We start from the raw sequence: 14,797 nt of genomic DNA, 5'->3' as shown, positions 1-14,797 counted from the left end.
CTTAAGGACGGACTCTTCATTTTATGGATACACACATATGCACATATACGTATATACACATACATATGTATCCCACACCCAACATGAATTCATCATGGCGGCAAGGAAAACCTTCTGTTAAGCAGCAGGAACCTTGTGTGGATCCCATTCCTATGATGAACAGCCATCCACGTTATGCTGTGTTGGGTGTGTGCAGAGGAAAGGGTGGAGACAGAGTTGTTGAGACTCTGTAACTTGCATATGCATGAAGGCGCAAAAAATGGCCTGTTTTCAGGAGCACTCTGAGTGACTTTTCAGAGGGCTAAAACTCCAGAAAACATGCGAGTTTGGGAAAATAAACCTCAAATACTACAATGTTGGGGTCTTAGAACAAATGGAGATGGGTGAAAAATAGCATAATACTGAACCTTTAAGTAAATGTATCTTTTTGTTTACCTTGCTACTCGGGTCTCCACGCCTGCATATCTCATCAGCCTCATCAGACCAGATCGGGTACCGAGGAAAGCTGTTTCAATCCCTGGTTCCAGTCTGAAAATGTTCAGGTGAAGTTACAGTTATACCAGGTTCACAGCTTTTAAACCAACAGTAGGTGTACATTTGTATGAAACCCCACCACACACTGTACCGACCTTCAAAACCATCTTGTTTTTAATGTTTTTTATGCTCTTTTCTTATTTATGTCTAATATTATGTTTCTTCTATTCATGTCTCTTATTTTATGTCTCTGATGTTCCATCTTTGTAAAGTGTGTTTGGGCACTTGTAAAAGCTTTCTAAATATAATGTATTATAATTATCATTATTAAAACATGCTAGTGCTGCAAATAAACACAACAATTGCTTAATCTGTGATAGAAGCTTTATATTTGTTTCAGTTAAGCCTTAGTGATGATTAATGTTAATACATCATACAAGGAAGCAAACCAGGAGCTACACTGAGCCGGCTTTATGAAACGGGAAGTCCTGAACTTCTCAGAACTGAGCTTGAACACAGCCAGGAGTTTAAGGATTCTAGCTTGTTTAAATAGAGCCGTGTTGATAGCAGTCTCTGAAAAAAAGCTAAATACTGTATGTAAAAGAAATGCTACAGGGAGCAAATGTAAGGAAGAACAACAGTGTAGCATGGATGTCCTAACCTTTCGTTGAGCATCAGAGCATTCCAGTAGGCCTCTAGTGGAGCCGTTACTACAGCATCAAAGAGCAACTGCTGCAGTAACACTTCGTCACCTTCAAAAAAGATTTAAAAAGACATTTTTTAACCCAAAGTGGCCAAAATCTGCATTTTGCTTGAGTTTTGAAGAGGTGATGTAAGAAGGATGTATGAGTCAAACACTTACACTCCAGGTCTGGCTCTTTCCCAAGCAGATACCGGATGACAGCTTGTAACTGGGAGTATTTTCGGTGAGCGGGGTCGATGTCAGTCTCACAGTAAGTCCTGAGAAAAAAAGGCTGATCAAACCACGATGGACTACTTTACAAACTGCTTGAAAATACACTTTATTATTTTTTAGATAAAATAAATTCTTTGAAAAACTATTAAAAACTTTACTGAACACATTCTTCTTTTAGATTTATTTAGTTATGCTGGTGAACTTGTCTCCACATGGAGCACAAATAGTCAGAATAATGGCATATGTCGAAGCTTAAAAATAAGTAAAATATGTCCACCTAAGGTAAAATGTCAAAATCCTATAAAAGAAGTGTATGAATAAAGATTTTCAGAAATTATCGAAGGAAGAAAAAAAAAAAAAAAACGCTGCAAAAGACAGAGATTAATACATGCACATCTTTAAAAAGGCATCATTGAACAAAGTTAGAAAATAAAATGATAAAGCCTAAACTAACAAAGCACTTAACAGTGTGTTTGAGTATATCAGACAAGGGCAACTGTTGGCACAAAATGACTCCAGAAATACACAAATGAAGTCCAAAAACACACAAACACTTTGTTCTTTCCTATATTAACACTGCGTTCATCACACATACCACTCTGAGGCGATGAACAGGTCTGGGGAAGTCAGATCATGCAGACCTAAAAACCAAAGCAAACTGGATTATTTACGTTATTTATTTTATCATTTATTTTTTTTAAAGTTTTGGTCCTCTTAAATTATGGTCCACCTATATCCAGTAGGTGGCGGTAATGCGCTTCTTAAGTTTTCCAACTACCATAAAACCCCCAAAAGAAGAAGAAGGCGCCGACTTCGCCCAGCCAATAGGCTTCAACTTCCTGGAGCGGGACACTGTCAATCAACGTGAATGCGCGTGCACCGTCACAACAGCAAACTGGTATCACTGAGCAGCAGAGTGTCATGGAGGAGCGCTCCGAAACTCCACTTACCCATTCCACTATTGCCAACACATAAAGCTTCTACTAAAAAACAAAAGAAAAGTCCGGGTACAAACTTTGTGGATAAACGTCTTCGTGACCGCAACAGGATTTATCTCGGAGCTGCTTTTCAAAGGGGGAGGGACTTGCTGCTTTCAAAAGGATTCAGCGGACCAGGATTTGGCGACATTTCTCATGGACAGGTAATAAACATGTTTTAATGAATAGTTATGGCACTCTAACAATAAATGTGTAGTTTGTACTAGACTTTGTTATGTTTTGCAACGTAGAGGCTAGCTTCTGGTAGATTGACAGAGACAGGGGAGGAAGTGGAGCTTTTGTGGGCGGGACATCAAGATGTTCTCTCAGAAACTCCAGATATCAGCTTTAAGGACACATTTACTTTTACACAAACAGTCTCATGTCAGAACGTGATATACTGGTTCCATAGTAACTTAATAAGTTACAACAAGGGCGGGGCTAACAGGGTGACCCAGGGTGACACGTGCACACCCAGAAAAACTGATTGACTACCCCAAGTGCCACCCCATCTAGATTCACAAAAGACCAATTAAATTGTGGCTTGCAAATTATTTTTTGCTGTTGTTAAAACTGTGATAAATCTACAACCTTAACAAATATATACATTAGGGATGTCCCGATACAACTTTTTCACTTCCGATACGATACCAATATCGCAACCTTGGGTATTGGTCGATACCAGTATTGATCCGATACAATACAACAGCGCGAATCATACATACTTTTATTAGTTATTTCTTAGCGTGGAATGTTAGAAAAGGCTTGGTCAAGTGACATTACTCAAACAGAGAACAATAGTCAACATTTCAAGTTCAAGGTATTTTTTTTACTGTCAGTATATGGTGGGAACAACCGAGGGTGGGAACAAAAACATCGGAGATTTTAGATGCAGTCCGATAAAATCCGATATTCGTTTTCTGGCTGATATCGGTTCAATATCCAATATCAATATCGGATCAGGACACCCCTAATATGCATTTTTGGCAGAATAAACTATTTTTATATTTTTAAAATAAGTAGTCATGAGATTTAAACCATTACACTGGGTAGGAACTTTCATGTGTTGAGTGGTGCAGCTCACATGAATCTAATATTTTCAAATCAGGGTGACCATGGCTCAGGTGGTAGTGGGTCGTCTTCTGATCGAGAGGTTGGGGGTTCGATCCCAGTACCTGACTATGTGTCGAAGTGTCCTTGGGCAAGACACTTGCTCCCAGTGGTCGACTAGCGCCTTGCATGGCAGTCCTGTCCCACTGGTGTGTGTGAATGTGAGAGTGATTGGGTGAATGAGCTGATATGTAAAGCGCTTTGAGACTGCTTCAGTGTGGTGATAAAGCGCTATATAAAATCAAGTCCATTTACCATTTCCTATTTTTTCACTTTCCTTATAGCTGTTGTCGTGGCGGTAGTTTTACATATTTGAACTTTAAACAAGGCATTGCATTTGTTCTTTATGGTAAGCATTTATTTGGTATGTAAGTTGTTGCAATGAGCTGCTGGCATTTGATCCACGCATATATACAGTATGATAAAGTATTTTATTGCATGAACAGCATGTCACATGCATTCTTTTTTATTATTATTTTATTTATGTTGTTGTTTGAACATATAAGGGATATGCCCATTCTGCAAATAATTATATAATTTAGGGTAAGCGGTATTATTAAATGTAATTTTAGGTTGTTGTTTTAATATTTGAAATTCACTGTGGCACCTTAATCTGAGTCTGTGGCCCTGCATTGGCCCCCTAACCAAAATTTTCTAGACCTGCCCCTGAGTTACAAGTAGGGATGTAACGATTCACTCAACTCCCGATACGATTCTCTCACGATTTATCATACAAACTGGGACTGTAGACAAATGACTGAAAAATATTCCTTTATTTTTTGGGGGGAAAAATCTAGAAAATATTGTGCTATTTTCCTATTTTTCATTGTCAAAATAATCCCTTGATAAACTATTCAAAACAATGCAACTTCACTAAAAATAAATCTTGAATGAAATAAGGGAATAATACAAATGAAGAAGAAGCCTATTAATTTAAATTCTGCTTCTATAGTAAACAGTGCAAAACTGCATAATAGTTCTTTTTCTTTTTAAAAGTGCAACTGAAAATGTATTTTGTGCCTTAACAATTAGACTTTTAAAAAGAAAAAAAAAACAGTCATTGCACTGTTTATGTCAGATATTTGTTTGGACCAGCAGAGGGTGCTGGTAACCCAGTGGTCGCTTGGCATGCAGATATTTTCGCAGCAAAGAAGAGATGCTATGCTAGCAGACAGAGATAATAGAAAAGCGTGACTTTTACAGATTTTTTTTAAAGTCCAGTTGTTAAGGCACAAAATACATTTTCAGTTGCACTTTTAAAAAGAAAAAGAACTATTATGTAGTTTTGCATTGTTTATTATAGAACCAGAATTTAAATTAATAGGCTTCATTTCTATGATTCCTTTATTTATTTCATTCAAGATTTATTTTTAGTTTAATTGCATTGTTTTGAATAGTTTATCAAGGGATTCTTTTGACAATGAAATATAAAAGGAAAATAATACAGTATTTTCTAGTTTTTTTCCCAAAAAAAAATTTGTCTACAGTCCCATTTTGTAAAATAAATAGTGAGAGAATCGTATCGTGAACCCAGTATCGTGAATCGAATCGTATCGGAAGTTGAGTGAATCGTTACATCCCTAGTAAGGAATCATTCATTAACATGTTTAAGAATAGAAGGCGGTCAGAAAGAAAGTAGTAGCAGATTCCGGCTGCTGCCTACACTTCTGGACAAGAGAAGGATAAATAGATATAGCGCCCTCTGCTGTTTAAAAAAAGCACATCGATTCAATTTTCAGAGAATCGATATGAACCGTGATTCCTATGAATCGATTTTTAACTGCCTTACGATTAATCGTTACAATCCTAGTTGCAAGTCTAACTGATTTTCAATCCAAAGAAGGGCCAGTTTGCATATTGTGAGTGAAACACACGATTGTCTCACTGACGGTCACTGATCAGTGAAACCAAAGAGGACAGGACAGAATATGTGGTGAAATGGTTATAATGGACACGATACCTTCTTCCACTGATACGTTTCCAACAAACATCAGACTCCCATGACCTTTAGTCAGCACCATGCCGAAGCTGCAGACACACACAGTGAGAGACAACAGAACACTGAATAACAGGCTCTTACTTTTCTCTGTATGGGCTGAGATTTGTGCCACTAAAAACTAAATTTGAATAGTTGGTATTGAACTTGAAAATAAGAACTTGAAATTGAATTTACTGTTTTGAAACTGAACGAGTAACTTGAAATTGTATTTTTTCCTGTTGAAAAAGAATTCAAAATATTTCTGCTTCTCAAATTTATATAAACTAATTCATGGAACTCCTGTTTACGTCTACAAAAACTCCTTCATGGCCCGTTGAAGGTGTGACCATAGATATTTATAATAAATATGAATTCATTTATTATATATATCTATACAGCCCTGAAAAAACTTTAGACTAGTAAATTTGTGTGGAAATTATGTTTAGACTTTGCTAATAATGTATTGTTTTAATTTGATGTGTGTGTTTATGTTCACCTGTGTATGTATGTATTTATGTTTATGTACATATATGTCTTATTTATTTTTCCTCAGCCTAAGCTCACAAAGATACTTTAACTGAAATGTCCCATCGCCCCAGATTTATTATTTATTGTTTACAGACTAACCATTTGTTGATATATTTAACCCTGATCTCCTCCTGATGTGCCTATGATCCGATTTATATTTTTATATTAATGCCCAACTCATATGGGTGCACCTTTTTTGTTGATTTACTTTTTATTTTCCTTTAATGTACCCCCTTTTGTTTTGTTTTGTTTTTTGGTCTCTTCTTTTGAAGAAGGTAGAAGTTGAGTTTATGTTTTCATCAAGAGTTTGTATTTTTGAAAATGTAAAAAAAAAAATGTATATATACTGTGTCTATGGTCACACCCTCAATGGGCCATAAAGGAGTTTTCAGGAATCCCATGAATTAATGACTGATTGCTCAGCCTTGCCGATGTAGTAAATTTAATTGTGTGCAGTGAATCTGACATATATAATTTTTTGGAATTCACTTAGGTGAATTTTTTTCAACAGGAAAAAAAATACAATTTCAAGTTACTAATTCAGTTTCAAAACAGTAAATTCAATTTCAAGTTGTTACTTTCAAACTTAATACAACTATTCAAATTCAGTTTCTAGTGGCACAAAATAAATCCCAGCCCATACCTCTGCATCTAACCAAAAAAAATCCCACAGACAGTAGGAGAGAGTGTCAAATCACCAGACCTGGGGAAGTAGTTTTATATGTTTGAATGATTGACCTAAGGGTGTGCGATCTGACAAAATTAGATCGTTAAGGATTACAACATGACGACGATCTCCCAAATCTCGGAGATCGTAGAACCGTCTGTAGTTCACATTTTAACCCTCACGGTGCCAAGTCTGCATCATATGTCTGTGGTTCATACACAGAACATCCAATGTTTTTTTTCTCTGCCAAATCACATCATTTGCTAGTCAGCATGTCAGCATTACAGACATTATAGATTATTAAGCGCTTAAACGGAGCAGAATTACGCTCTGCTCCCCCTCCCCCCCAGTGCACGGACACACACAGTTGGTTGTGCTGCTTCTTCCGTGTTAGCGTCTGTCTGTCAGAGGCTCAGTGCAGATGTCTGTCTGTCTGTTAAACTTCATCAGTTCTGAGTGTTGAAACACTGAAATATGTTTGAGAAAACACTGCATGTGTTTCTCTTCTATAACTAACGCTGTCGCTGCGCTGTAGCAGAGATCTGCTGCTGCTGCTGTAGCTAAAGGGGCTGTTTCCATATTCTTAAAGAGACAGTGTCCTGAATGTGATTTACTTTAAAAACTACTTTCAGCCACTCAGAGCTGCCATGAAAAAAGCATTACTACATAATTTAATCACATTTAAGCATTAATGAAGGAAAAAGTCAAAAGTGATACAAATGTGCGGCTAGTGATTAATAAAAGGGTCTTTGTGGCATTTTTCTCCACTGACTTTGACCCATTATTGTTTTTCTTGTAAAACTATTGAAAAAAAAAAAATAAATAAATGAATGAAGTTTATATCACCTATTGCCATTTGAGGAAAAATATAGAGATATGAATACTGTCCATATTACCCAGGCCTAATGTAATCAAAGCAATAACGTTTTATCTTGTAAAGGATATGATTGTCTAAACTGTGTGAAATGAGGTGTTCAAACACTGCTTAAAGTAGGATTTTATTAATATGTGTGTGTTACCTCAATAACAAATAGAAATCACTAGACTGATATGCTGCCTTGTTATGTAGCAAGTGGTGCTAATGCTACACTATTTTAGTTAAACAAAGTAAAAAGATTGTGTGTGACTGAAATAACTTGTCAGCCTTTTTGTTTGTTGTTAATTGTACTACGAACCAGTTTGATAAATTGCTTACATACAATTAAAAAAAAATTGATAATTACCGTGTCCTAAATGATCTTTTATTCCTTTTTTCCATTTAGGGCAATTATTTTAAGTAGGTGATTTGGTTTGTTTTATTGGTAAATAACTTTAAAATAGTCTAGATGATTTGAATGAAAAAAATTGTGATAAAATCGTGATTGTGATTTCACAAAGAAAAAATCGTGATATGATATTTTTCCCATAACGCCCACCCCTAGATTGACCTGTTTTAGATCAACTTTCATGAGAATTCTGATCGGTCAATCACAATCAGTTTCTGGTTGGTCGGCGCATCCTTAACCAGTTGCTCATCACAGATGGACAGTTGTGAGTGTTAGCTAGCTAGCTATAGTGGCACATGGGTAGGGTGTTGAATCTCACCTGAAAGGTGTTTCATCGATGTTGGTGTAGTAATAGTTGTTTGTGAGGTACAGAGGTCGTTTCTGCCAAAGGAGATAAAAGCATCATTTCATAATAGAAGTCAAAGCCTTAATGCACACATTGAAGAAGTGAGAGCATTAGTGTGAATAGATGAAATAATTGTAGTCTTCATTTAAAGCTAAAGTTGTTCCTCTTTAGGATTAGCCATGTTTACCAACATTAGCTGGGTTTCCCTTACACTTTTATATCTTTTATAACTAAACTAAGTTCTATAGCAGATGACTTTTAGCAGTGCTGCACAGGATGGATCCCTTACCCCTTTATCAACGGACGCTCTGACGTTCAGGCTGTTGCTGCCTGTCTCTCCTTTCACCATCGGGGTCCTCAACTGGAAAATATTACATGTAAGGACATTTACTACAGGAGGCCAAAATTGCTCCTATATTATTGTCCTAATTTCATAACCTGACTACAGTAAAAGGTTAAGTTGCATCTGGTCATGGTTTACCATCTCTTCCGTGTCCTCCCACTCCACCTCAGCCAGATCCACACTGTTGTAGTTTGGTTTGGGCTTCAGCTTCTTCCCATCCTTGTACTGTGGCACAGAGAACACAGTGACACACCCGGGCATTGTGTAAAATACTGGATACGTGCCCTCATCAGGGTTGGGGTCAATTATATTTTTCAGTTACAATTACGTTTTTATTACCCATCTTCAATTACAATTCAATTACGATTATCGTTACCAGCATTTTTTTCATTTACAATTAAATTCCAATTTTTATTATCCTCAGAAAGTCAATTACAATTACACTCACAATTACTAAAGTTCAATTACAAATCATCACAATTACTGAGCATGAAATAAATAACTTAGTAAAAGTTAACCTTCCTCTTGTATTAGCTTTCTGTTATCTCTAATGATAACAGGTCCTAAATCAGCTGTAAAATATACTAAAAACAAATATTTATCATCTAATTTGTTTTCCATCTCTTCATTACCTTGTTAGGCTTCCTAATCAATGAAAATGTATAGGTTTTAATATTTTTGGTGTGGGCGTCTGAGCCTTTTGTGTGCCAGTATACCCCTAGATTTATATTTTTTTTTAAATGGTAAAATGTGGGAAAACTAATAATTATTAACTACATATGTGTAGAACTTTACATAGAACTGTAACATTGTTCGGCTCGAGGTCACTTAATAAAATTAACAGGTCTAGAAAATTAATAATGTTAATTATTAATCCGAGTTAAAATGGAAAGAACTGATGTTGACTGGTAGTTATGGCATCTGAAGGTGAGTTAGAACAGCTCTGTTGACAGGTGGTTATAGTAGCTCAAGAGCAGTGATGACAGCTTGGTGATGACACTATGTTCTGAAACAACAGTATAAATTCGGCTCTGAAGTCTTGGCATAATTAATTATAACAGCAGTTAATTATAACAGCAGCTAACTATCACAGCAGCTAACTATAACAGCAGCTAACTATAACAGCAGCTAACTATAACAGCAGCTAGCTATCACATCAGTTAATTGCTAGGGAGTGACTGAGCCAATTTTCAAGGGGGTGCCATTGAGTCATTTTGCCATTCACATGTTCAATTCCCCCAAAATATCACATTTTTCGCCAGTCCTAATAGTCCAAATTTTCATGAGTTTTTGAACATGTTTTGGCCCTCAAAAATGTGATTATTTCACCGTAAATAAAATAATAATAATAATAATAATAATAATAATAATAATAGTAATAAGAAAAACGAGGTCCATTACAAAAGGGTCCTACGCAGCGTTGTTGCTCGGGCCCTAATTATGCCATAATTGACCCCAACCCTGGCCCTCGTTAATAATTAACACCACTTCTCTCATGCACACCACAAGACATTTGTTACACAGCGATGCTTTAAATATAGAAAAAGTCATTCAGAGTAACGTCGGCTATGAGTGACTCCATCAGTAGTTTTAACTTGAACTCACCAGTGGTCGCAGGTCCGGGTGGGCCAAGATGTAACCGTTGTTGTTGAGGAGGAAAGCGTAGCCATGAGCTCCGAGCTGGGAGAAAAGTACTAAACATCAGCTTTCAGAATTCCTCTATTATTACACTGGATGCAGAAATAGGACCAACATTGAGTTCAGTGACCTTAAGCAGGTGACGTGATTCACACTCACCATGTATCGAGGAGCCAGCTTCATCACCTCCATCAGAGGAACGTCAGACCCGACCACACCGAGTAGGATGCCATGGGACAGCTGGAGACAAAGGTGGTGAATTCAGCTTCGTTATTATGTTTTATCCTCCATAGTCTAAAAGACGAGGCATTAAAAGTGACAGTGAAATTTAACATTAAGATGGACATAAGATTATAAAATATTCAGTGGACGCATTATTTAGGAAGTCTTCTTGCATTTAGCAACAATAATTTGGTGTCATGTGCCCTTTAAGATCTCTGTTCCTGTTTTTAGCATTGGAACCTGATGTGCTTTGCATTTTGACTTCATATGAATTATGAATTCTGCATCGCAGAATCTGTTTTTGTATCAAACTTTTAAATGTTTTTATATGTTTTAAATTAGTCATGTGTTTCTCCTAAATGGGGCTCTCTTGAGAATGACACTTCAATGTCTTGATAAGACTTCATGTATAAATAAATGTTATAATAATAATGATAATAATAATTGGTAAATATGCTATAAAGATGTGGTCAATGAGGACGGAGCCTGATAAGATTGTACTTTACCACACTTCCTGTTCATAGTTTTTTTAACAGTCTTTGTTCTGTTTGTCGTTATCGTCTAAAGAAAAACCCTAACCCCAAATGAAACAAAAAGAGAGAGAGACTAAAACACTGACCGTCTCCTTCTTCTTGCTGAACACTGGCATGGCCACTGAGGTCATGAGCAGCAGACTCTGAGCTTTGGTAGTGAAGAGCTGAGAGAAAGAAGACATAATAAAGATAAGAAGATTCTAAAGACTCAATGGTTTGTTCCTCCTTTACTTCCACAAGCTTAATTCTAATGCTAGAGGTTATTCTAGGTTTTACCTCCTTTGTCTTGGGAAGCTGTCGGAATGAGGGGAAAGTCCAGATGATGGTGGAAGAATGAGTCCGAGGAGAGAGGGACGAAACAGATGGATGAAGGTGAAGTGATGACAGTAGTGATGAGGAAAAGGCCGTACATTAAAAAAGGGTTTATTTTCCTGATGAAGTAGCAACAAATTTGGAGCCATGAACAGGGGTGGACTGGGGTGAACACTGCATTCATCTTTTTCTTTTGAAGAGTAAGTGTAGGCAGACATGGTAACAGGTGGCCAAAAAAGGTCCACAAGTGGCAAAAAAATGGCAAGAAAAGAGTGAAAAGTGGCCAAAAGCAGTCAAGAGTGGCCAAAAAAAATGGGCAAATAAAGAGGAACCAGGTGGTATTTAATGGCAAAGAGTAGCTTAAATGAGCAAAATGTGGCAAAAATGTAGTGAAAAAGGAACCAAGTGGTATTTATTGGGCAAAAGTTAGCTCATTGGATGAAAAGTGATAAAAAATAAAATAAATTTAAGTGTCAAAAAACAACTTGCAAAAATCGATAAAAGTAAGGAAAAAGGGGTATTTATTGGCAAAAGGTTGCTGAAGTATGAAAAAAGTGTCTTGTGAAAAAAGCTTTTTGAAAAGGGCTAAAAATGGGAGAAAGGAAGTTGAAAAATGGCCAAAGAAACGAGGTAAAAAGAGGGAATAATTAAAATTATTCAGGGCTGAATGTTTGTCCCTGTCCACCCCTGGCCATGAATTTGGATAGGATAGTGCAAAAACCAGAAGCACACATTTAAACGTATATATTATTAAACCTGACTTCAAATCACACATCTCCTCGAGCTTCACAGAAACTCATTTTGAGTCCTTGTTTGATGTTCTTACCAACTACCAAATACTGACCTGAGCACAGTTAGAAACATCAGAAATAAACTACAGTGTTCTGAGGAAAGATGTTTGCTTGTTTACCACAGTGTCCATATAAGCTTCAGTCCAGATGATGTCATGGTCATGATTGATCACCATTGGACGACTGAGCACATGTAGATACTCCATGACGTTCTCCTGCACATCAGCCAATGTGGAGATGTGTGTGTAATAACCTGAAAACACACACGAGGAACAGAGACGCAGTGTTAGAGATAAGACACACACACACACAAGCACGCACACACACACACACACACACACAGGATCAACCTTTGTTGTTGCAGGCTATCCATTTGGTGTTTTGAGCAAAGGTCATCTCTCTACCAATCAGATATGTGAATACTCGCACCTACAGAGAGAAACAAACAAACACATGGATAAACTTTGTAGTACCCAGGGTTGAGGTAATATATATACTGTATATTGCTGTCGCAATTGTGATTCAATTGCAATTGAGTTCAGATAATTGACTTTGTAATTGTAATTGCCATGAAAATTCAATAAAAACTGTCAATTATAATTTAACTCAAACCTAGGGAACCATGTTACAGTTCTATGTACAGTTTTACATAGCGCTGGGCGATATGGCCTTTTATAAATACCGCGATATTTTTAGGCCATGTCACGATACACGATATATATCTCGATATTTTGCATTACCCTTGAATTAACACTTTGATGCACAAAATCACACCAGTATGGTGATTCTATATGTCTACATTAAAACATTCTTGATCATACTGCATTAATATATGCCAATTTTAAACTTTCATGCAAAAAAGGTGATATCACAACTAAGTCAAAGTTGACATAACTGTATTTATTAAACAGTGAGTGGCTCAAACATAAAATTGTCAACAGAAAGTGCACGTTCTGTGCAAAATTGTCACAGAGACATTTCAAAACAAGACATTAGTGCAGGATGCAACTCACATGGCATTTCAAAACACAAAATTAAAGTGCACTTTTTGTACATAATGCCACTACAATATTTTAAAACAAATAGTGCCCTTTTGTGCATGTTGTCATTAAGATGACATTTCAAAACAACACTAAATTTAAGTGCACCTTTTGTGCATAATGCCACTAAGATATTTAAAAAAAAAAAAAAAAAAAAAGTCCGCGAGTTTAACGGTATGGTCATTTTCAACACCGCACAGACTACAAGCTGCGATATATCGAGTATATTCGATATATCGCCCAGCCCTAGTTTTACACACATTTAGTAAACAATATTTAAAATATGTTTCATATCAAGCTTTCTTTCATTTTACCATAAAAAAAAATGGAATCTAGGGGTATACTGACACAAAAAGGCTCAGAGGCCCAAACCAAAAATATTCAAACCTATATTTTCATTGATTAGGAAGCCTAACAAGGTAACCAATATAAATTATATGATAGATATTTGTTATTAGTGTGTTTTACAGCTGATTGAGGACCCGAAAGCTAACACAAGATGAAGGTTAAGTTTTATTGTCATATATTTCAGGCTCAGTAATTGTTATTAATTTTAATTGAACTTCAGTAATTGAGAATGTAATTGGAATTGACTTTTTGAGGATAAGAACATAATTGTAATTGAAAAAAATGCTGGTCACTGTAATTGTGATTGAAAATGTAATTGTAACCAAAAAATGACCCCAACCCTGGCCTGTTAAAAGCATTGGCTGGAGCCAGTTGTATGTTCATGATCTACCTGGTCCTCCTGATGGTTCTACTCGAGCAGGAATAACTGCCAAAGAGCACATTTTTTCATGAATCACTTTTTAAAATTATTTATTTTTTTGGTCAAATTGGTTGTTTTTTTAAATTTAAAAGTGATGATGGATTAAAAAAGCGAGACCAGTTGAGACCCACTGCTGTGGAACACGCTAACTCTCTAACACGTTCAGCTTTAGGAGGGTCCACTCCTCACCCTGCGCTCAGGCCAGTTGAACTCCTCAAACACCGATTCAAAGTCCATCATGGCTCCATCAGTGATCAGCATGATGGCCTGGTTGCACATGCTGCCCTGTCCGTTAGCTCTCACCTACACACACACACACACGCACACGCACACACACCATCAGCTTCTTCATCCACTGAAAAGCTGAACTCTGACTTTGAAATGAGCACAAACCTCATTCAGGATTTTGAAGGACTCCTTCATGGCTTTCTTTATCTTTGCCTCTCCTTTCACATGCAGCTCATCCACCAACAGCTTGAAGTGCTGAAGATTGAAAGATACATGCGTTATCTTCTGTCTTCTATTACCATGAAATATTTTTCTTTGCGCAGAGGCCTAATATTCACTGACATACTATATGTTCATTACATAGTTTTACTAGTAACTACTAGTTGCATCAGTTGAATGTGAAATAAAAAAGGTTGAAGGCTGCTCAGCTGTACTGGCCCTGTTTTGTGGGCAACCTTGGCGATACACTTGATCACCGAAAGAGTCCAAATTACAACAAAAAACATCTAAATATGACTGTCGTTTACTCAAAGGACCATCATAGTTGCCTTTTGAGAATATGATTTTCTACAAAAAAAATTGTTTTATAAAACAATAATCTGTGCAAACCTATCAGTGCTAAAAACTAGGAGTGGGACGATACACTGAGTTCATGATACG

The 14,797-nt window shown here is 36.7% G+C and overlaps 1 protein-coding gene across 1 annotated transcript in view; it reads right to left on the bottom strand.

The window, feature by feature from the left end:
* Positions 1-14,797, bottom strand: part of LOC114464959 (voltage-dependent calcium channel subunit alpha-2/delta-4-like) — a 77,715-nt gene that overhangs the window by 44,433 nt on the left and 18,485 nt on the right. The window contains exons 10-25 of the mRNA XM_028449646.1: positions 14,303-14,392; positions 14,099-14,212; positions 12,451-12,529; positions 12,220-12,353; positions 11,274-11,291; positions 11,084-11,161; positions 10,402-10,482; positions 10,210-10,284; positions 8,743-8,829; positions 8,551-8,622; positions 8,235-8,296; positions 5,438-5,505; positions 1,986-2,031; positions 1,337-1,434; positions 1,136-1,226; positions 436-528 (exon numbers count right to left, since the gene is read on the bottom strand). Of these exons, the coding sequence (XP_028305447.1) occupies positions 436-528; positions 1,136-1,226; positions 1,337-1,434; positions 1,986-2,031; positions 5,438-5,505; positions 8,235-8,296; positions 8,551-8,622; positions 8,743-8,829; positions 10,210-10,284; positions 10,402-10,482; positions 11,084-11,161; positions 11,274-11,291; positions 12,220-12,353; positions 12,451-12,529; positions 14,099-14,212; positions 14,303-14,392 (1,286 nt within the window). The remainder of the gene's footprint in view (positions 1-435; positions 529-1,135; positions 1,227-1,336; positions 1,435-1,985; positions 2,032-5,437; positions 5,506-8,234; positions 8,297-8,550; positions 8,623-8,742; positions 8,830-10,209; positions 10,285-10,401; positions 10,483-11,083; positions 11,162-11,273; positions 11,292-12,219; positions 12,354-12,450; positions 12,530-14,098; positions 14,213-14,302; positions 14,393-14,797) is intronic.

This window comes from Gouania willdenowi, chromosome 6 (assembly GCF_900634775.1).
Source record: "Gouania willdenowi chromosome 6, fGouWil2.1, whole genome shotgun sequence".
Taxonomy (NCBI): Eukaryota; Metazoa; Chordata; class Actinopteri; order Blenniiformes; family Gobiesocidae; genus Gouania; species Gouania willdenowi.
This window is presented reverse-complemented; position numbering and strand designations above follow the sequence as displayed.